This window comes from Gobio gobio, assembly GCF_949357685.1.
Source record: "Gobio gobio genome assembly, chromosome: 18".
In the NCBI taxonomy this organism is placed as follows: Eukaryota; Metazoa; Chordata; class Actinopteri; order Cypriniformes; family Gobionidae; genus Gobio; species Gobio gobio.
In genome coordinates this window covers 45,616,578-45,640,624 of record NC_137111.1, presented here as the reverse complement: position 1 = coordinate 45,640,624, position 24,047 = coordinate 45,616,578, and the positions used below count along the sequence as shown (strand labels likewise).

At 39.8% G+C, this 24,047-nt stretch overlaps 1 protein-coding gene across 1 annotated transcript in view; it reads right to left on the bottom strand.

Annotated features, from left to right (window-relative positions):
- msh6 (mutS homolog 6 (E. coli)) overlaps positions 1 to 11,588 on the bottom strand; it is a 35,846-nt gene extending 24,258 nt beyond the window's left edge. The window contains exons 1-4 of the mRNA XM_079843590.1: positions 11,186 to 11,588; positions 7,905 to 8,110; positions 7,623 to 7,798; positions 56 to 2,615 (exon numbers count right to left, since the gene is read on the bottom strand). Coding sequence (XP_079699716.1) covers positions 56 to 2,615; positions 7,623 to 7,798; positions 7,905 to 8,110; positions 11,186 to 11,418 — 3,175 coding nt within the window. The 5' untranslated portion in view covers positions 11,419 to 11,588. The remainder of the gene's footprint in view (positions 1 to 55; positions 2,616 to 7,622; positions 7,799 to 7,904; positions 8,111 to 11,185) is intronic.
- Positions 11,589 to 24,047: the final 12,459 nt, after the last annotated feature.

Below are 24,047 nucleotides of genomic sequence, written 5' to 3'. Positions count from 1 at the left end.
ATCATTGCGACTTATTTTGCCAGCACAGGTCACATATAGAGTTTAGTTTTCTTACCAAGTACTGCCATGCACTCAACAGCTGTTTGCCAGTCTTTGTAATTCTTGTCAAAATTGTAGAAGAGTCTTCTCATGCAATCCTTCAGCGCCGCGTCTCTCTTGTCTTCCCAGCTCTGCATCTCTGAAAACAGTCGCTCGATCTCTTTGGTAGAGTACCGCTTCCAGCCCTTCTTAGTGGACCTCACCTCGTACTCCTCTGGCACGCTCCTCTCGGAAACACTTTCAGGAACTTCCATCTGGTAGCGGTTCCTTCCCGTTCCCCAGTAGGATAGATTCTTACAGCCCAATCTCTTCTTCTGTCGGTCCAGGTATTCCTGCAGGCCTTTCTCGCAGTCTTTAACGCCGCTTAGGGCTTGGTCGTACTCCGGATCAAAGCCAGCTTTGGGAGTTATGACACCTGTGGTTCGAGCTTTCTGATGGTCGAAAGCAGTGTCCCAACGTTTGAGTTCAGGCGAAAGATCGGGGAAAAGCCCATCTTCATTTTCTGTTTTGAGGAGCACCACTTGGCGCATCAGTTTCGATCGGAAGCCATCGGCGACGGGTTCCATGATCGACATGATTTCTTTCATAGTTTTAAAGCCCTCAAGTGCTGCGAGAAAGTCAGCGATCTTACGCTTGCTGTAGACGACCTCCTCGTACAGAATGGCTCGGGAGTCCGGGTGGTCCTGTCCTTTTAAAGGAGTTCCCATGCTGTGGATCTTGCTAAGTAGCCTTTCGAGATCCGGAAGCTTCTTTAGTAGGTCGGTGACTTCGGTCGCTTGGGACGGAGCGCCCATCAGGTCCTCCAGAGCATCCAAGCGATCACCAATGGAGGATGGATTACAAAGAGGGGCGCAGAGCCATTGCTTCATCAACCTTTTGCCGAAGGGAGTACAACACGTGTCCAATCGTTCAAGTAGGGTTCCCTCAGGACCACCAGTCGAGCTATTCTGAAGGATCTCAAGGTTAGCAAGGGTTACTCCATCCAAAACCATTCTTTGACGGGTCTGGGCAAAAAAACAAGACGCTCCTCCAGCCTGCTCCATCTCCACATCCACAGGAACATACTCCTCGAAGTTTCCCATGGAAAGAAGCTCCTGGTCCACAAGACATTTCTTGAGGTAGAACATACAGCCGCCAAGGGCAGAAAGAGCGAGTTCATAACCCGTCTTTGGTGTGAGACTTAGAGCGTCACATTCGGACGTCATAGCTTTGAGAGTTGGAGGCAGCACTGATCCCTTCTCATCATCAGCTGACGCTTTGCTTTCTTGGAAGTAGTCTTCCTCAGCAAGGACCTTTAAGGTCTTCTGGGCATCCCAAAACTGCGAACCAGCATTGAGGCCTTCTTGTAAAGTGGATGACAAGATGGCCTTAAAGATTTTCAACGTCTCAGCTGACGGGTTGCCCTTCTCGAAAAGAACCTGGGCAGGAGAATAGTGTGCCACAAGGGTACGCAAACGGGAACAATGACGGTCATCCTGGAATTGACCGATATGGAAGCGTCCCACCGAGGTGTCAATGAAACAGACCCCGTAATTGTGTCCATGGCCTGTGCTGTCCTCCTCGCTCTTCTCTTTAATGCTCATCAGATATTTACTTTGAGTTTCAGAAGGGGCACCGTCAAGCACGCTGTACGTCTGAGTACCTCGCGTGATGATTCGGCAAACCTCTCGCTTGACGACGCGGTCAAATTTGGTGGGACGCGCCAATGTCTTGCATCGGGCTTCCATCATATCAGGGGTCTCAGTCTGTTCCACACGAGCCACTTTGTGGCCCTTTTGCACAAGCACGTCTGAGAAGCGTCCGAAGCCAATCTCGGGGAAGCCAGAATGGGCCCAAGTACCTTTCATGAAGGTAAGGCCGAGTTCGTTGACGCCAATCACCGCGTCCATATGGTAGAGCTCGTAGAACTTTCCGACTTTATAGAAGAGAACGGCATCGAACATCTCAGACTTCAGCTGCCACCAACGACGCATTCCAGGCGTCGTCCTGTTAAGGAAATCATCGGGAACATAAAGAGTTGTGGGGTCGTAGTTTTCATCAGATTGTCGTTTTCGCTGCACATCCTTTCTCCTGCCGTCCTGCAGCCAGTCGAGTTTCTCATGGTCCCACACAGTAGATCCGCCCTCCGTCCCATTCGCTCCACTACTCTGACTTTCGAAGTTGTCTGGGGCAGAGAAAGCAGATAGTCGAGATTTGGTGTTGGACGTCACAGATGGTGAAGGTGCAGGTGCTCGTTTTGGGGTATCTGGTTTGCTCTTTGATTTAACAGGCTTCTCTGAAGAACGTTTGCGCTTGACCGGTTTCACAGGGCTGTCTGGTTCGGGCTCCGGCTCGCTTTCTTGTTCCTCAGCCCCGCTACTCACGCCCTCCTCGTCTTCCTCGTCACTGCTTTCTCCTGCTTTATCAGGGTTGAACTCTTCACCGGAGTCATCGCTGTCAGATGCCACCACAATACGCCGACGTTTCGACTTCTGGCCATTTTCAGCTGCAGCACGAGATGAACGCCGGCTGGCCTTCACCTTTTCTTCAGCCTCTTCCTCAGACATGTCCACATCTGATAAGGTGGATTTCTCAACCTATAATAAAACGTCACATGAAATTAAGATGGTTGCAATACTGTATGACTATTTCTTAGTTTTGAGAGAAGTTTTGGAGAATGTAATGCTTTTTTCAGATCATAAAAATATTAGTGACCAATAAAGGAAAATCCAGGCTGTATGGACATGACTTGAAAATGAAAGTCATTATTTACTGAAAAGATGTCAAGTCATATGAACTACTTTTATGGTGCTTTTCTGTGTTGTTTCTGCCTGTAGACACTATATGCTGCATGGTAACATTCTTCAAAATCATGGAAGAAGGAAAGTCATACAGAAATTTGGTTGAACTATCCCCTTAAAACTTAATCCCCCAGTTTCATAGACAAGGCTTAAAGGGTCATGAAAACACCTGTTTCAGCAGCCGTCAGTTCTCACCACAGGTTTGAAAAATGCTATAAAAGTGGGCGTGGTTAAGCTGCGGAATGGAGAGAGATGAGGGAAGACTGACAACAGTTTTATGAGCCGTTTGATCGGTTAATGGGCCGCAAAGAGCAGTTACACTCACATTGTGGATGAATCGCGTTTGTTTCGAAGACTCAGGATCTACTAAAGACAACTTATGCGAAGCAGAAACTCTTACAAAGCAAAAACAAACACTCGTTTTTGATCCATTAATGCATCTCTCACTTACTGAATGCGAGCTCACTCTTTGAAGCGCCTGTCAATCAACGCATGCTGCTGTGTTAAGCGAGACCTCTTCTCATAGGATAAGGACACGCAGACTCATGAATAATTAAGCGAGGCATCTTCTCATAGGATAAGGACACGCAGACTCATGAATAATTAAGCGAGGCATCTTCTCATAGGATACGGACACGCAGACTCATGAATAATTAAGCGAGGCATCTTCTCATAGGATACGGACACGCAGACTCATGAATAATTATGAGACCGAGGATTCACCTCCATACTGTAGTACGGAAAAATGTCACATTCTGTGATGTTGATACAAAGATGAATTTGAACCAGGAAGTAGGGCTGTGCAATTAATCGAATTTTGATTTCGATTTCGATTTTGCCTCCCAACGATCACCAAAATAGTACAATCGAGAAAAAACGATTATTTTGCCTTGCGTTCTGAATGAAACGCGCATGCGCTCATCCGCCCCTCCCGAAGCCACAAACTTTCTCAGTTCGTGAGTCTCGTGTGCATATCATCCGCTGGAATTTAAAAACTCGGCGCGAGTAAAGATGGCAGAAGGAGGGCAGTTACAGCAGCGTTTGGTGAGCAAAAAAGGCAAAACCAACTCCGTTGTCTGGGAACAGTTTGGCTTTGAGGAATCAGACGACGAGCAGAAACATGCTACGTGCAAGATTTGCTACATGGTAGTGGCTGCAACGCAAGGGAACATCACGAATTTGTTTAACCACTTGAAAATTAAACAGAGTGACCTATGACAATCTAATAAAGAAACAAAAACTGACGAGAGCAGGGGAGCCGTGTAAACGTCCTTTTTTCCCCTCATATTTTTCAAATAATTCTCTCTTTGTAAACTTTGTTCAATGCATGCGAGTGCTGCCGTATGTTTGAATATGACCAGTCGTTTTCCCCGTCATCACCCGGGTTTAGTGCCAGAAGACGCGAATGAGAAGCCGCGCGCGCAGTGAGAAAATGTATCTCTGTGCACTCATCCGAGAGCGCGCACACGTCTCTCAGCGCGCAAATACTGAGTTCTCTTTCAAGTAGGGTGACCACCATCAAACAAACCAAATGTGGGACGATTACTAAGTTTGTGTGGGACAATGTGGGACATGTTACCAACACTAAAACATAACCTGAAACTGTTGTATAATAAATTCAACATCACTGAGCCCAAAGGCAGCAGGCATCATGCAGATAACTACTTTTGAAACAGTTCTGACCAAGTGCAACTAAAATCCAACTAAATGAATAATGAAACAAATAAAACAACATTAAATTAGTTAATCATATATATATATATATATATATATATATATATATATATATATATATATATATATATATATATATATATATATATATATATATATATATATATATATATATATATATATATATATATATATATATATATATATATATATATATATATATATATATATGTAATTTTTTTGGGGGGGAACTGTAGTTTTTATTTTATTTTTTTATATACATATATAAATTTATATACAGAACTATCCATCCGTTTTCTGACAGGGAACACATGGAACGAATCACCGCTCCACATTTTGATTGACAGCCGTCACAACCTACTAGTGACCGTGTTTACTCCTTTCTTTTCAACCATTGGATATGGTTTAAAAAAACGGCTTTTGTATATTTGTGTAAGGCGGGATGTTACTTCTGACGAAGCGCTGTTAAAAATAGGTGAAAAACGATGCCGCGAAAATAATCAATAAAATGCTTTCTTAAAAAGGCAATAGAACGCATGCATGTTTTCTCAATATGATCATTAAAAATCAACAGACTGGTGAAAATGTGGGACATTTTCTCAATATGCGACACGCGGGACAAGGGGTGAAAATGCTGTGCGGTACAACGCAAAGCGGGACAGGTGGTCACCCTACTTTCAAGTCTTGCTCTTGAACGGACAAACTCACACAAAACGTATGTCAACATGTCCATCTTGATGAGTATCCTAGCAGACATAGTCTGTATATGCCTTAAGTGAACTTTATACAGTCGAGAAAGACGACGCATATCCGATCCGGATTGAATAGCTTTTGTAAGTTTAATAGGATTCATCTTTAATTTATGCACTCAAATATGCAATGTTATTGTACATTTGAGACATTTCTGTACCTGAAAACTAATGTTAGGCATACCTGAAAAGCATATCTAGCCGAACCATATTGTTGATCTTATTTATTTGTGATTATCATTTTTATGTGAATACTTTTATACTTTGATTTGAATATATGTTATATTATTTATTTTAATAGTTCAAAAAGTACAACAAATGTTACAATTTCAATTGAATTGTTGAAAGGTGTATTTTTAATAAATACAACACATTCCCAAAGTCATGTGAAATAATCGTGTTACATAATCGTGATTTCAATATTGACCAAAATAATCGTGATTATGATTTTTTCCATAATCGAGCAGCCCTACCAGGAAGCGAATATAGCGCACATTTTTTTAAAATAAACTTGTTTTCTCCAATAATCAAGACGAATGGATGGTAACATTGACTTAACACTCATAACTCTGTTAAAATCTCAGAAAATTTGGTTTAGGGTTTCATGGCCCTTATGTCTAGTCCCAGACGAAATTGCATGCTTGCTTACTATGACATATCTTAAAATATGCCAGTTAGGGTTGTGCCGATATCATCGTCCATCGTGATGCCACGCCCCCCGTTGCGAGTCTTGTTGTGAGTGCAACACGCACTAATCCTCTTCTTTAGTTAAACTAAAAACTCAACAGGGATTGCGCTGTAAATTAAATTGAGAATATAACTAATGCACATATGCTATTTTAAATACTGTAGTCTATGCTAGATATATATATATAACCTACATTTTGAAATTATTTGAGGCTGAAACATCCATTTCATAAGCATGCGTGTTTATTTTTGCACTGCCGTCAGTGAAACAACACACTACAGCCTGTGAAACATCTAAACGATTATCAGTAAATAATGGTACCCTAAAGAATATAAGAAAATTAAATATTAGTTAGAAAAATATTTGATTCATACTATTTCCCCGCAAAGATGCGTCATATACCGCTCTGCGCTTTGAGAGGAATGTGGGACACAAGCTGGATAGACACCTTTTCGAATATCTTCATCTTCATGTTTTCTCCTGATGTTGCAAAGCAACACTTGTTGTAAAAGGTCTGAAGAGCGAATTTTATCTTCCACAGGGTCAAGACATTTAGGCAATGTTTGATTATTCACTGCCAGAGAAAACAAAACTCAAATCACCGGTGTGTGTGTGTGTGTGAAATGCGCTATTCAAATAAACTTGACGCGCCTTACCAGGTTTAATAACAAGAACAAACTGTGTTAAATAAAATTTGAAGTAAAAAAGGTATTCGTCCTACAGTGTTTTTTATACTTTCCAACAGTAAAGGATGTGAATAGTTATAATAGACTTAATTATAAGCAAACAAAAGAAAGAAACGTTTATAATCCCCTGCGAAAATGGGTGCGACGCGAGTGAAGATTTGGGAAAGGAAACGAGACGTCCATGTCCATTGGGATAAAATGGACTAGGCCTATTGTTAAAATTCATGGAAAATTGGGAGGCCAGATCGCAAAACAGAATAAAGAAGTGCTAATTTATTTCCTTTGTAGGCTAAACAAAGCTTTGTGCTTCCCTCCTGTGGTAATATTCACGTGAAACAGCTTTCACATACAGAACATTGGGTTAGTAAAATAATGAAATTACATAAATACTATTTTCTACTTAAAACTATCATTTCGTTATTTTACTAACCCAAATAATGACTCATCCACGCTAGGTTGCACGAGGGAAAAAAGTAGCTTCCTTCCACTTAAGAAGAGTTGAGCTCTTTTTATTTTAATATATCTCTTTAAATAAATACCATTTTCTATTAAAAAATATAAAGAGATATATTAAAATAAAAAGAGCTCAACTCTTCTTAAGTGGAAGCAAGCTACTTTTTTCCCTCATGTGCAACCTAGCGCGGATGAGTCATTATTTGGGTTAGTAAAATAACGAAATGATAGTTTTAAGTAGAAAATAGTATTTATGTAAAGAGATATAGTAAATTACCTACCTAAAAAAAACGACCATATCATCGACCATCGCAATGTTTTACTGTAAACATCATCAACTGCCAATTTAGGGGACATCGCCCAACCCTAATATCAGTGCCTTTGTTTTGTCTCAAGATGCACACCAGTAATGTTTTTTCTAAGGCATGTTTATAAAGGCTACTTGAATGTCTTAATTGAACTAAGCCCCGTTTGTGAAACCGGGCCAATGCATCTTTTATGCATTATCAACTTTGGTCTAGTTTTCGCTCACCTCCATATCCTCATCATTCTCCTCCTCTTCATCTGAGGGATCCATGCACACGGACATCTTCAGTCTCTGCTCAGGACTCTGCTTCATTGCAACATCTGCCAGCTCCATTGCTTTACGTATCACAGGCTTACCGCTGAAGAACACGCCTCCGGATTTGGCATCTGTGCTATCAGAGCCTTGAAAGAACAACAAGAAATGATGTAAGGTGTATAATAAACTATACTACACATTTGAGCAATATTTGATATTCTAATGTTCCTGTGTAAACAAAGCCTTGCTCACCTTGGTAATCTCTTATGTATTTTGTGTTAACCCAGCCTCGGGTTGGTGGCTCATCGAAAAAGTGAACGTGAAGCCTTTGGTCTCGGCCGCGGCCCCTCATCTGCTGTCCGCTGAGAGGTTGAGGAACAACCATACAGGGCCACCAGGGATGTCCTTCCATCTTGGCCCATACCAGAGTGCCAGCACTAAACATGGACGACTGTTCTCTGGAGAGAAACAATGATTTTTGTGATACATTCATTCCAATGCAGTAAGTGCAAAATCACGTGTACATACGATGAAAATTAAGTACTTGCATTTTGGCCTACAGGTGAAATACTTTAATACTTTTTAATGGCAACGTTAAATATTTGAATGGTTCACATATGTACATACATATTTTATGTAGTAATAGGAACTCATAAAACTATGTACAATATTAAGCACTGGAGAATTGTAAAATAATGTTGAAACTAACTGAAATGAAACTAACTCATTCGCAAAATGAAATAACTATGTAAACAATGATAGATCTGACAGAGTATTAATAACATTTTAAAGAATACAGAACACTCCATACACTTTATAAAAAAGCAATTGGCAACACTTTATGCTCCAATACTACCGTTTTTGTACAATAAAATAAAATTTACTTGTTATTGCCATCACTGTCATAAAAATAAATAAGGAATCTTACCTTCTTTTACACTTCCTATATACCAATATATTGTATATATTGATCTTAAATCTATGCATGTATTATTACTGCGATATCGGGCGATAATAAGGAAATACATTTTAGCGATAACTGTAGTAACGGATTTTTAGTAGTAATGGACGGTTGCTGTGGAGAATTTTTGTAACGGACACTCCTATTGGACAGAAAATAAATAAATAAACATGTTAAGGAATCTTGCCTTATTTTTCGCCACATATATAATAATATATAGCATATATTGATCTAAAATATATTTATAATTATTTTAGGCTAGCGATAACTGTAGTAACGGATTTTTAGTAGTAACGGACGGTTGCTGTGGAGAATATTTGTAACGGACGCTCCTATTGGACAGAAAATAAATAAATAAACATGTTAAGGAATCTCGCCTTCTTTTTTCCGCCTCATATACTAATATATTGTTTATATTGATCTAAAATATATTTATAATTATTTTAGGCTAGCGATAACTGTAGTAACGGATTTTTAGTAGTAACGGACGGTTGCTGTGGAGAATATTTGTAACGGACGCTCCTATTGGACAGAAAAATAAAAAAAACAACATGTTTTAAGGAATCTTGCCTTCTTTTTTCCACCTCACATGTACTAATATATTGTTTATATTGATCTAAAATGTTATTATTTTAGGCTAGCGATAACTGTAGTAACGGATTTTTAGTAGTAACGGACGGTTAATGAGGAGAATTTTTGTAACGGACGCTCCTATTGGACAGAAAATAAATAAACATGTTAAGGAATCTTGCCTTATTTTTTGCTTCATATGCTAATATATTTTATATATATAGTAGGGCTGGGCAAATTAACACGTTAACGCGGGCGATTAATTTTTTCAGCTTAATGCATTAAAAATATTTAACGCACATAACGCAGCGTCCGTTTTTATATCCATTTTTGCTTAGCGTTACATGATCATCACGCTCTTATTCATGTAAATGCTTCCAAGCGACAAGACACAAGAGAACGCGCTGTATGCCAATGTCCTGTGTGTGTGTGTGTGTGTGTGTGTCAGTGTCCTGTCTGTGTGGATGCGTCTCATGTCAGCTAATCAAGGGACACTCTGAGACACACACACACTCGACGCATAGATAGACTTGCGTCAGTTTCCTGCTCACATAAGAGTTCTCTTTTGCTCTTGAACAAACAATAACACAGGATTTTGAGTATTCTCATATTAGGAGTCTTAAATTAGTTAAATAACGTCTTAAATGAACTTAAAGAGTTGTGAGGAAATGAGATGCGCGGGACAGTGCGTCAGATCCGCGTCATGTTCGTCAGCGGCCGATCTTAAAGTGACAGTAGCACTGATGATGCCTGTCATTAATGTTCATCAAAGAACAACGGGAACAGAGAAAATTGTAGCTTTGATGATGATTCATCTATATTTAATTTATTATTTATGCAGTTAAGAAAGGTGTTTGATAACTATTACATTTCTGTATATGTATAACAGGGAAGGCCCTGGATAAATATAACATTTATTATTTTGGGTTTATGTAAAGATTGTTTTAAGTTCACTTAAATTAAAAGTTGTTTTTTTAAAGCCTAATAAATGTTGAAATTGGGAGCTTTCAGTTATACTGTATTGTAACGTCATTAATGTTTCATAGACTTTAGTATCAGTGATACTGGCCTTCATTCATAAAAAGATGACAATACAACACATATTTAAAATATACTGTCTTTAAATTGTTTCTACATTAATTTGGAGAGTAACTGAAATTATTACAATATATAAAAATATTAAAAACGTAAAATATTAAAAACTTGCGATTAATTACAGAAAAAAAATGCGATTAATTCGTTTTTTTTTTTTTATCGATGCCCAGCACTAATATATAGTGATCTAAAATTAATGTATTATTATTTTAGGCTAGCGATAACTGTAGTAACGGATTTTACTACGTAATAACGGACGCTCCTATTGGACAGAAGAAAAACACAACATGTTTTAAGGAATCGAGCCTTCTTTTTTGCCTCATATATACTAATATATTGCATATATTGATCTGAAATGTGTTTATTATTTTAGACTAGTGATAACTGTAGTAACGAATGGTTTGCTGTGGAGAATTTTTGTAACGGACGCTCCTATTGGACAGAAAATAAATAAACAAACATGTTAAGGAATCTTGCCATCTTTTTCACCATATATAATGTATATATTGATCTAAAATGTATTTATTATATTTTAGACAAGTGATAACTGTAATAACGGATTTCACTATGTAGTAACGGTCGCTCCTATTGGACAATGCTGCTAGAAAAAAAAAATCCCGAAAGGCGCAAGAAATTTGAACCGCCCCCTTCCACACAATCTCCCGCCAAACAGGCAAAAGCAACACGTGGACTCATATAAAACATAATCCTTCGGCAAGTTTTCAGCATGAAACTTCTGGCAGAGCTGATACACTACACGCAAAACGTAAATATGGCACATGACAAAACAGTACTGCAGTAGTAACGCTACCATGGTATTTTAAAGTCATTAAACCATGGTACTGTCCAAATAACATGGTGTCACCATGGTAACCAGCGCAATATCTTCGCATTGCAGTTACTGTACCTGTCCTTTACAGTGTCTGCTTTCTCCCCGAACAGTTTGACATGTCCGGCTTTAGCATGAGCTTTGACCGGCTTCGCTGGGGTCTTCTTCCCGTTGACTCGGGCCTCTTCTTTGGGCGAGGTGTTGGATCTGCTCGCCGCGTCTGCCTCCACTGGAGAAGCGTTGGATTTGGCCTTCGGCGCGAGAGGCGGCGACTTTGTGAAGAAATTAAAAAGCGAGCTTTGCTTCGCCATGTCTCCCAAGGGGTGCTGTGCAATATGGTGTTTAATTAATCAAAAATAATTCATATGTATATTCCATACCAACAGACCCAGAACTGTCCTGCTCTGCGGAGTTATTGTGGAGCTGAGAGTTCGCGGGAAAATGCTGCTGGCGCACGGAAAGGGAAGAGGAGGGTCACATCACGTGACGACACGAGAATTCGGACCAATGGGAGCCTCTGTGTATCCTTTTTACACCACCCACGTGGCTGATATCACACATGCGTTTAGAACGCATGTCAAAAAATAAGTAATAAATACAAATGTATAATAATGTGGGATAGACAGAGTAGCGTGTTTACTAGTTATATTTTCTTATGGATGGAATCCCAAAGCTGCCAAAATAAGGAATAAATACATTAAAAAAAATATCTGCATCGATCTATTTGCATTTATTTCTATATATATTTATGTATTTATTTTGGCAGGTTTGGAATTTGTGTATTAAAAATATCTCAGGATGCTTTTTTTGTTGAGACTTTTTTTGCACTAAATTATGTAATTGTTTATATTTATTACTGTCTATGCAAACTACGTATTTGACTGTCAATGCGTTCTTTGTAAGCCGGCCATAATTATTTATTTAGTAAATTAATAAATAAATATAGATGTAAAATAATGGGAAAAAGACAGCATGTTTACTAGTAATATGTTCTTATGGATGGATTTCCAAAGATGCCAAAATAATACATAATAATACATCGTATTTATACTTTTATTTCCTTATGTATAATTATATTTTTACAATATTTTGACTGTGTCACATCCGTAAAGATTTAAAGATTAAGTTTGGGCCTATATTGTATAATAATTATTGTTAAATAATTAAACTACGTATTTGACCACCAAAGCGTTCTTTGTAAGGCAGCCATAGGACAAAATAAATAAATTAATTAATATAAATGTAAAATAATGGGAAAAAGAAACATGTTTACTAGTAATATTTTCTTATGGATGGATTTCCAAAGCTGCCAAATTAATAAATAAATAAATGCATAAATACATTTTTAAGAGAAAAAAAAGAGTATTTATACTTTTATTTCCTTATTTATGTTTTTTTTTTTTTTTTTTTTTTCAATACTATTACTGTGTCATATCCGTAACGATTTAAAGATTAAGTTTGGGCCTATATTGTATAACAATTATTAATGCAAATAATGTAAAACTTTATGTACAAAGCCAAAATATGACTCATTACCATACAGACAAAGAAATGTAGAAATAAAAGTGGAAAAATAAATGCATAAATAAATAAATAAATGTAGACATAAATACATATCTAAATAAATAAAAGTGGAAATAAATTAATTAATGAAAAGATAAATACATGTGGAAAATACAATTATACATAAATAAGGAAATAAAATTATAATTTATTTAGTTTTCTGCATTTCTTTGTATATTTATTTATGTAACTATTATTATTTAATTTTTTTGGCAGGTTTGGAATTTGAGATGTATTGAAAATATCTCACAAGGCTTTTTTGTTGCTTTATTAGAGACATCTTTGCACTAAATCATGTAATTGTTTATATCTATTACTGTCATGCACTCCTATGATACAAATTAAATTCTGGCCCAAAAAACACTATATATTTTAATCCTTGTCCTGGAATTACGATATAACTATGATTTAGTCCGTCATGACATGCGTGTGGAGAAATGTACTGTTACTCCGGGGCTGTCAGGATGGACCAATCACAGTCGTTCGTCGCTTCATCAAGGGTATGGACAGCTGATAGTGACACTGAAAAACATTATTATACATTGATCATCAAAAATACACTATGAACGTTTATTTTGAGACGTCTGACATGAGGGGACTCTGAGTTCTGCGTAGGTAGGAATGTATTCGTTTAGTTATTTGATGTAAGATGTTGGTTTGAAAGAGATATGATGGACATGGAAAAGAAAGATATTATTATGCCATTATGTAGTTGTCCTGTTACGTCAGCAGAGTGCAGTGTTGACCCATTTAACCTCCCACACCAAATTTGCATGATCACACAGCAAATGTTCGGACTCTACAACATCTAGGTGACTAATCAAACCCCAAACCAATCATGTGTTCTCCTACTTCCTCCCTCTGGTCATTTGTAATGTGAAAGCATGCATAAAATCTTTCATTATTATAAAGTATAGATAGTGTATAGACTGCATGGATCTGAAATTGCATATTCAATACAGAAACAACAGGATGGGTCAGAAGCTGTGAACTGTGTTGATTTATAAAACAAGGGTCTCATAATTGTTCTTCATGTGTTTTGGGTAGGTCAAATTTTTGATATGGGCCCTATCATACACCCGACGCAATGTGACGCCACAAGTGTTTTCATAGATGGTGTATCATTTTCACGTCCAGCTTTAAATAGTAAATGCATTTGAGCCCATCTGTTCGCCCATGGGCATCTGGTCTGAAAACCAGGTGTGTTCAGGAGCATTGTTGGTGTGTTGCTATTTTGAGGAACTGAAAACGACTGCGCCATTGGCCAACAAAAACCTGCTCTAAAGTCAATAATAGCGCAGTATTTTTAGTGTTATTTAAAGGGTGTGTTAGTAATATGCGCCTATAGGCGGTGCACAACGCGCATACATTCTGCTTATAACCAAGCGGCACCTTCCCCAGTTTCTCTTGAAGCCAATACGGAAGTGACGTAAACTGCAGTTCATCAACTGGCCACTAGAGACAGACTCCAGAAGGAGCAGAATCTCATTGAGCTCATGTTAAAATGCCCAACTTTACAGCAGAAGAACACATGTTTACAGTCTGGGACAAATTGTGGTTTTGGTCTATACGGCTAATTTTGCCCTTCATGACGACTGTGAGGGGGGTGAAAGTTTTTATAACTTATTCGTTTACATTATATAAAGCCTTAAAGTTCTGCATAATTAAGGGCGTGGCCACTTTGAGTGACAGCTGGATTGTCGTTTGTCTGCTGTCTGTTAAGCCTTGTTTATACTCGACGCGTCCGCACGAGCGCGAGGGTTCGCGTTGGGTGCGCAAGACCCCATTTCGCCTGGCGGTGTGCAGCGCATTTCTTGTAACAGCGCGCGCGACTCCTCATCCGAAGATGAACGAGTTCGAGGCGAATCTAGCCAAGCATGACGTCTCATCACACCGGCATCCAGTTTGCACATTAAAATGAGGTGCTTATATTTACAAATTGAGCCTACAAAAGTAGAAATAAGCCCTTTAAAAAAAATTAAAATTCACAAAACTAAATGAAAAAATTTAGTGAAATTAGGAAATATTAAAGAGATCGTTAATTTAGTTGTATACATGTGTCCATATACAATCACCTAAAGGATTATTAGGAACACCTGTTCAATTTCTCATTAATGCAAGCATCTAATCAACCAATCACATGGCAGTTGCTTCAATGCATTTAGGGGTGTGGTCCTGGTCAAGACAATCTCCTGAACTCCAAACTGAATGTCAGAATGGGAAAGAAAGGTGATTTAAGCAATTTTGAGCGTGGCATGGTTGTTGGTGCCAGACGGGCCGGTCTGAGTATTTCACAATCTGCTCAGTTACTGGGATTTTCACGCACAACCATTTCTAGGGTTTACAAAGAATGGTGTGAAAAGGGAAAAACATCCAGTATGCGGCAGTCCTGTGGGAGAAAATGCCTTGTTGATGCTAGAGGTCAGAGGAGAATGGGCCGACTGATTCAAGCTGATAGAAGAGCAACTTTGACTGAAATAACCACTCGTTACAACCGAGGTATGCAGCAAAGCACTTGTGAAGCCACAACACGCACAACCTTGAGGCGGATGGGCTACAACAGCAGAAGACCCCACCGGGTACCACTCATCTCCACTACAAATAGGAAAAAGAGGCTACAATTTGCACGAGCTCACCAAAATTGGACTGTTGAAGACTGGAAAAATGTTGCCTGGTCTGATGAGTCTCGATTTCTGTTGAGACGTTCAGATGGTAGAGTCAGAATTTGACGTAAACAGAATGAGAACATGGATCCATCATGCCTTGTTACCACTGTGCAGGCTGGTGGTGGTGGTGTAATGGTGTGGGGGATGTTTTCTTGGCACACTTTAGGCCCCTTAGTGCCAATTGTGGGCATCGTTTAAATGCCACGGCCTACCTGAGCATTGTTTCTGACCATGTCCATCCCTTTATGACCAGCATGTCCCCATCCTCTGATGGCTACTTCCAGCAGGATAATGCACCATGTCACAAAGCTCCAATCATTTCAAATTGGTTTCTTGAACATGACAATGAGTTCACTGAACTAAAATGGCCCCCACAGTCGCCAGATCTCAACCCAATAGAGCATCTTTGGGATGTGGTGGAACGGGAGCTTCGTGCCCTGGATGTGCATCCCACAAATCTCCATCAACTGCAAGATGCTATCCTATCAATATGGGCCAACATTTCTAAAGAATGCTTTCAGCACCTTGTTGAATCAATGCCACGTAGAATTAAGGCAGTTCTGAAGGCGAAAGGGGGTCAAACTCAGTATTAGTGTGTGTTCCTAATAATCCTGAGTGTATTTTGTTCTCATGTCACAAGTTATATCAAGGTTTACACAATTCTTTTGTAGTGTGATTTTCGGTGAAGTGTACGAAAATAAATATAATCACCTGTGTACATTAGCCCACTTCTTCTCGGACGCGCAGCAGCACACACATTTTTTAAATATTACAAATAAATCCACCATGGTGCGAGCGCAACTGGCTTTTAACGGGAATGGGAGATGAGACTCTGATTGGTTTATTGCACGTTATGCCCACTTGATGCATTAAAAGACTAGGTACGACTCTTTTGGACCATGTGCCTAGCGTGCCGACTGTTTTTCCCCTCGTTAATCTAGCAAAAGTGGATTCAGACACGCCTTAAGTGCACCTGCTCCATGCGCTCAGATGGTTAAAATAGGGCCCTGTGAGTTTGGGGGCCTGGTAATTGTGATAGCCTAAATCTCCAGAACTGTTTGAGGGAGTAGAGGCGTTGCAGTGGTGTTTTATACCGTCTGAGGTGTTTGTAAGACGAGTGCTGAACAGTGTATTCCTATGGGAGGAAGAGGTAAGTTAGTCATCATCTTCATGACTGTCTGTGTGTTCAGTAACACTGATTATTAAATCTGACAGGCTGAAGTATAATAGCACAGTGTAAATGACTTGTTAGCAAGCTGCACTTTGAAGTGAACACTTTCTCTGCTACACGCTCTCATTTGTTTGGTCAGGATAATTCCCAATCTCTGTTGACTCTCTCATTAAGTCGTCTGTGATTACGGCTCCCTATTCTCTCTATTCTTAGAGTGGAAGGTGTTTATCTGTCATGATGTGTTGAATGAGTTTTGTTTCTCATCAAATGGAGCTCGCTTTGTGTCTTTATTTAACCTTGACACTTTCACACAGAAAACTCCATACTGCTCTTTTAGCACCAAACCTGCAATGTTCCATTTGGCAAATTAATAATCGATCCATTTAAGTAATTAGTGTATGCGTGAAAAACACATCCAAAAACAGAAGTCCAAAGAGCTCTTCATGGCATGGATATGAAAAGCCCCATAAGCTTTACAACAGGTAAAAACAACACAAGCAGTGATGAGTCATCATTTATAGCCTGAGTCAGCATCGCATCACAGCCGTCAGCATCATGTGTTCAGATATTACAGATCACATTATTCTTTATCTAAATCTATCTGTCCGTCCATCCATCCATCCATCCGTCTGTTTGTCCATCCATCTGTCTATCTGTCTGTCTGTCTGTCCGTCCGTCCGTCCGTCCATCCATCCGTCTGTTTGTCCATCCATCCATCTGTCTATCTGTCTGTCTGTCTGTCCGTCCGTCCGTCCGTCCATCCATCCGTCTGTTTGTCCATCCATCTGTCTATCTGTCTGTCTGTCTGTCCGTCCGTCCGTCCGTCCATCCATCCGTCTGTTTGTCCATCCATCCATCTGTCTATCTGTTTGTCTATCTGTCTATCTGTCCGTCCATCTGTCTATCTGTCCGTCCATCTGTTTGTCCATCTGTCTATCTGTCCGTCCATCTGTCTATCTGTTTATCCATCTGTCTATCTGTCCGTCCATCTGTCTATCTGTCCGTCCATCTGTTTGTCCATCTGTCTATCTGTCCGTCCATCTGTCTATCTGTTTGTCCATCTGTCTATCTGTCCATCCGTCCATCTGTCTATCTGTCCGTCCATCCATACGTCTGTCTGTTTGCCCATCCATCCATCCATCTGTCCTTTTGTCCATCCGTCCGTCCGTCTGTCCATCCATCTATCCATCCAGCCATCCGTCAGTACGTTTGTCCATCCATTCATCCATCGTCCGTCCATTTGTCCATCCATCCGTCCGTTTGTCCATCCATCAATCTGTCTGTTTGTCCATCCATCCAGCCATCCGTCTGTCCGTCCGTCCGTTTGTCCATCCATCCATTCATCCATCCGTCGTCCGTCCATTTGTCCATCCATCCGTCCGTTTGTCCATCCATCCATCTGTCCGTTTGTCCATCCATCCATTCGTCTGTCCGTCCGTTTGTCCATCCAGCCATCCGTCTGTCCGTCCGTCCGTCCGTTTGTCCATCCATCCATTCATCCATCCGTCAGTATGTTTGTCCATCCATCCATCCATCCATCCATCCATCCATCCATCCATCCATCCATCCATCCGTCTGTCTGTCCATTCGTTTGTCCATCCATCCATCCAATATACTGATGGATGGATGGATGGATGGATGGATGGACAAACGGACAGATGGACGGACGGCATCCAATCATCTATCCATCCACCCGTCCATCCAAAACGTCTGTCTGTTTGCCCATCCATCCACCCATCCATCCATCCATTTGTCCATTTGTCTATCCATCCATCCATCTGTCCTTTTGTCCATCCATCCATCTGTTCGTCCATTCATCTATCCATCCATCCATCCGTCAGTACGTTTGTCCATCCATCCATCCGTCCGTCCGTCTGTCCGTTTGTCCATCCATCCATCCGTCCGTCCGTCTGTCCGTTTGTCCATCCATCCATCCGTCAGTATGTTTGTCCATCCATCCATCCGTCCGTCCGTCTGTCCGTTTCTCCATCCATCCATCCATCCATCCGTCTGTCTGTCCATTCGTTTGTCCATCCATCCATCCAATATACTGATGGATGGATGGATGGATGGATGGATGGACAAACGGACAGATGGACGGACGGCATCCAATCATCTATCCATCCACCCGTCCATCCAAAACGTCTGTCTGTTTGCCCATCCATCCACCCATCCATCCATCCATTTGTCCATTTGTCTATCCATCCATCCATCTGTCCTTTTGTCCATCCATCCATCTGTTCGTCCATTCATCTATCCATCCATCCATCCGTCAGTACGTTTGTCCATCCATCCATCCGTCCGTCCGTCTGTCCGTTTGTCCATCCGTCAGTATGTTTGTCCATCCATCCATCCGTCCGTCCGTCTGTCCGTTTGTCCATCCATCCATCCGTCAGTATGTTTGTCCATCCATCCATCCATTCATCCATCCGTCCGTATGTTTGTCCATCTATCCATCCGTCTGTCCGTCCGTTTGTCCATCCATCCATCCATCCATCCGTCCTTCCGGCTGTCTGTCGATCCATCCATCCATCCATCCGTCCTTCCGGCTGTCTGTCCGTCCATCCATCCATCCATCCATCCATCCATCCGTCCTTCCGGCTGTCTGTCTGTCCATCCATCCATCCATCCATCCGTCCATCATCCATCCATCGTCATCATTTTACAGTTTTTCTCAGTCGCTTTGGTTCATTTCTCGAATCATCCTCGACATTTGCAAAACAGTAAGTGCATTTATCAAAACAATTCGTACAAACAGCAAAACACCATGGATTACCTGCAAAAGCCAGTCTCTTGCTCAAAATCCTTAGTTCATCTCTCAAAAGTAAATATCTGTGTCAATGAACATGTCAGTGCCATCAGAATGACAAGTCCTTGTGTCACGGATAAGACGGTCAAATTGCTTAGTCATGTTGTCAATATAACTGTACTCTGGAGGGATGTTCTGATGTAAATATGGCTAAAGTTTTGATGACAATTATTGTAAATTGTTGGTTACACCTTAGAGTATGTGTGAGTTTGATTGTAAGAGACTGGACAAGATTCACATTTACGCTTTTACTGTTTGTACTGTAATTTGTTGACAGACCATGTCATTGCGATACAGAGAGAAAAAGACAGCACTGCATAGCACAAAGAAAAAAAAAGAAAAAAAAGAAAAGTAGAAATGTGAACGTCTAACGGAAATGTATAGAAATATTCTTGACATATTATGACAACTTGTTCAACCATTTTGCATGTAAAGACTTATGCAATGAACTAATGCCTAAATGTTGTGGGGGGTGAGACTATTCAACAGAGACCCATTATAATATATTTTGATCAACATGACATAAGCAACTGATAATGTAGGAAACAGCAGAGAATTGTACATAATCATTTGCATGGATGTACACAAGCATTTGCAACTTGTTCAAAGAAATGAGAAACTGCTTTTTTGATGTGCACAAGTGACACAATGATGTGAAGATTGAACAGGTAGTTTTGAGAATTTCAATTCTGATCTGAGAAATGTACCAAAGCGACTGAGAAAAACTGTAAAATTGAAATCATGCTTTCAAAAACATGGAAAATAGGCCAGATATAGTTGATCGACATGCTATATAAATGAAGATAAATGAACATGTTCTTTGTGTGGTTCTGCGCTGTAATAGTGTCTGATATGAGAGGCTTTTACTGGGTTTCTTTCTTGTTTTCAAGCCATTTGTTGCATCTATTTTTGAACACAGTTAACACAATGAGTTTATGTGCATTTTTTAAAACTATTAATATATATATATATATATATATATATATATATATATATATATATATATATATATATATATATATATATATATATATATATATATATATATATATATATATATATATATATATATATATATATATATATATATATATATATATATATTGTTTTATTAAATTAAAGCTGAAATAAAATATGAATATTAGTTTTAAAAAAAGCTAGAAAATTGTAATTGCAGCCTTGACAAATAACTGAAATAAAATAAGTTTAAGTTAAAAAATTTGCTTTATAAACTCACTTTTTAATACTAAAACTTAAACTTATATTAAAATCTGAAAATATAAGAATAATATTTTCAAATTATTAATAAATAGTCAAGTCAAGTCAAGTCAACTTTATTTATATAGCGCTTTTAACAATATAGATTGTTTCAAAGCAGCTTTACAGTGTTAAACAGGAAAATAATGCAGCATAATTTTATTCAGCTGTATAGCCATTCTGGAAAAATTTCAAGTATCATACAGTGACAGTGTGGGCTTTAGATCAATAATTTGATCAGTAATTTAGTTTAAATTGTTAATTTAGTTTATTATTTAGATGTATTTCGATGTTTAGTTGAAAAATGTAGTGTCCCCAACTGAGCACGCCAAGCCAGAGGCAACAGTGGCAAGGAAACCAAAACCCCATCAGGTGACCTAATGGAGAAAAATAAACCTTGGGAGAAACCAGGCTCAGTCGGGGTGCCAGTTCTCCTCTGGCCAATTAACAAACAGCATATTATTATTATTATTCTGGCAGCTTTACAGCTCAGAGGTCATAATAGATCAGAATATTCGAGGGACCGGGGGCAACATGCTGGAGACGGGTTTATTGAGGATGATGTTGATTAAATAATTATTAAAGTGCAATATTCGAATGATCGGGGGCAACACGCTGGAGACGGGTTTATTGAGGATGACATATCGATTTAAGTATTATTTAATTGTAATATTCGAACAATCTGAGTCAACACGTTGGAGACGGGTTTATTGAGATGGCGTGTCGATGAGGCAGTTGCAGGGGCGTCTAATCACGGTCTCTCAGACACTTCAGGGTCCTGTGTTGGTCTTCTCTGGGCGCAGGTCCACCATCTGAACTGGATACGGCCCGGATCCGGCTGACTGCAGTAAACCTCGGGATAAAACAGAGAGACTTTCATTAGTGTAGATGCCATTTTTCTGATGATGTAACGAGTACATCAGGTGTTATGGGAAGTGTTCCCGGTTCCGGCTGACCTAGTTAATGCAGCCTAACAATCATTTCATTGAAAAAGTGTTTTATGTGTATGCCACAGTAAAGAGATGTGTTTTTAGTCTAGATTTAAACTGACAGAGTGTGTCTGCTTCCCGAACAATGTTAGGAAGACTGTTCCAGAGTTTAGGTGCTAAATAGGAAAACGATCGACCGCCTGCAGTTGATTTGGATATTCTCGGTATGATCAACTGGCCAGAATTTTGAGACCGCAGTAGACGTGATGGAGTATAATATGTTAAGAGCTCGCTCAAGTATTGGGGAGCTAAACCATTTAGTGCTTTGTAAGTAATAAGTAAGATTTTAAAATGTATGCGATGTTTAATAGGCAGCCAGTGCAGTGTTGACAGAACTGGGCTAATATGGTCATACTTCCTGGTTCTAGTAAGAACTCGAGCTGCTGCGTTTTGGACCAGCTGGAGTTTATTTATTAAGCGAGCAGGGCAACCACCCAGTAGAGCATTACAATAATCTAACCTTGAGCTCATGAACGCATTAACTAACTGTTCAGCATTTTGCATTGAGAGCATGTGCCGTAATTTAGATATATTTTTAAGATGGTAGAAAGCAGTTTTACAGATGCTAGAAACGTGGCTTTCAAACGAAAGATTGGTATCAAAGAGCTCACCCAGGTTCCTCACAAATAGTGTGTAAACAATACTAAAATAAGACTGATATGTTTCCCTGCTCAGCATAATGTCATTATATTGCATGTGTTTTTATTAGGTATTCTTACACCACTGTACCTTGACTCTCTGTAATGATGTTATTGTTTTATCTTGATACCCAACAGTAATAATAATTATTACAGTTATTATGAGGGAGCATTTGATTTGACCTTGCTTTATATTACTCTGCTCTCTCAGTGGATTTGTATGGCATCATTGAAGCTTAATTGCTGTTTGTTTAATAGGTTTCCCTGTAGCAGTCAAAATGACACACAGCGTCTGGCCATGGCTGTGCGGGAGAGAGAGAGAGAGAGAGAGAGAGAGAGAGAGAGAGAGAGAGAGAGAGAGAGAGAGAGAGAGATAGAGAGTTTCCTTCTTCCTCCAGATCGTTCTGGTTCTCAGCCTGTTGGCAGATGCTTCATCCAGAATGACTTCCAGTACACTCATTGCAGAGAATATAATTATGGAGCAAACTGTAGTTAATAAGGAACTAAGGGGCCAAGCCCAACCCCTGAAAAACAACCCCACACCATAATAACCCCCCTCCACCAAACTTTACACTTGGAACAATGCAGTCAGGCAAGTCCTGTTCTCCTGGCAACCGACAAGCCCAGACTCGTCCATGGGATTGCCAGACAAAGAAGCGTGATTGGCCACTCCAGAGAACACGTCTCCACTGCTCAAGAGTCCAGGGGCGGCGCGCTTTACCCCACTGCATCCCACGCTTTGCATTGCACTTGGTGATGTAAGGCTTGGATGAGCTGCTTGGCCATAGAAACCCATTCCATGAAGCTTTACACACTGTTCTTGAGCTAATCTGAAGGCCACACTAAGTTTGGAGGTCTGTAGCTCTTGACTTCTGTGCACTGTGTCCCTCAGCATGCGCTGACCCCGCTCTGTGATTTTACATGACCTACCACTTCATGGCTGAGTAGCTTTTGTTCCCAATTGCTTCCACTTTGTTATAACACCACTAACAGTTGAGTGTGGAATATTTAGTAGTGAGGAAATTTCACGAATGACTTATTGCACAGGTGGCAACCGATCACGGTCCCACGCTTGAGTTCTCTGAGCTCCTGAGAGCGGCACGTTCTCTCACTGATGTGTGTAGAAGCGTCTGCATGCCTAGTGCTTGATTTATACAGTGGCCATGAAGTGATTGAACACCTGAATTCAATGATTTGGAGACTTTTGGCAATATAGTGTATGTAACTTGACTTTTCTGAGCTTTTTTTTATAATGGAAAGGGCATCATAAACATCTCTAGCCGTTCGCAAAAAAAAAAGTTACTCATCACGGTTCGGAACAGATGAATAAATGAGCAAACTCAGCTTTAAGGAGCTTATCTTAAAGTCTCCGTAATTAATTATAATTAAGTGTTCAGAATTTCAATAGCTTTCAGGGTTTACCAAGCGTGGATGTGCATGTCTCAGACAGCTTCATCATCTCACTGTCTGGAGTGTAAACATTTCCCGTACTGCCTGCTGGGAAGACATTTCAAAGAGAGAAAGACTGAAAGGACAGGGGGACCGAGAGCTAATCTGAGCGTTAATTGGAGATCTGAGACTTGGACGTCTCAGCAGAAAGAAGGTAATTATGAAGCAGCACCTGTGGACGAGGCTCTTTTAACACGGTCCAGCGTCACGCTGACCTTCAGCAACATTGAATTCATCTTCGCTCAGTTCATGTCGGAGGTTTAGCTCATAGTTCACGGGTTTGCTTTTATGAGATTTGCTTTATAGTTGATATTTAATAAGTGCTTTCATCCGAGGCGTCTTGTAGTATGCTGATTTCAGGGACAGACCTCTTGGAGCAGGCTGGGGTTAAGTGCTTT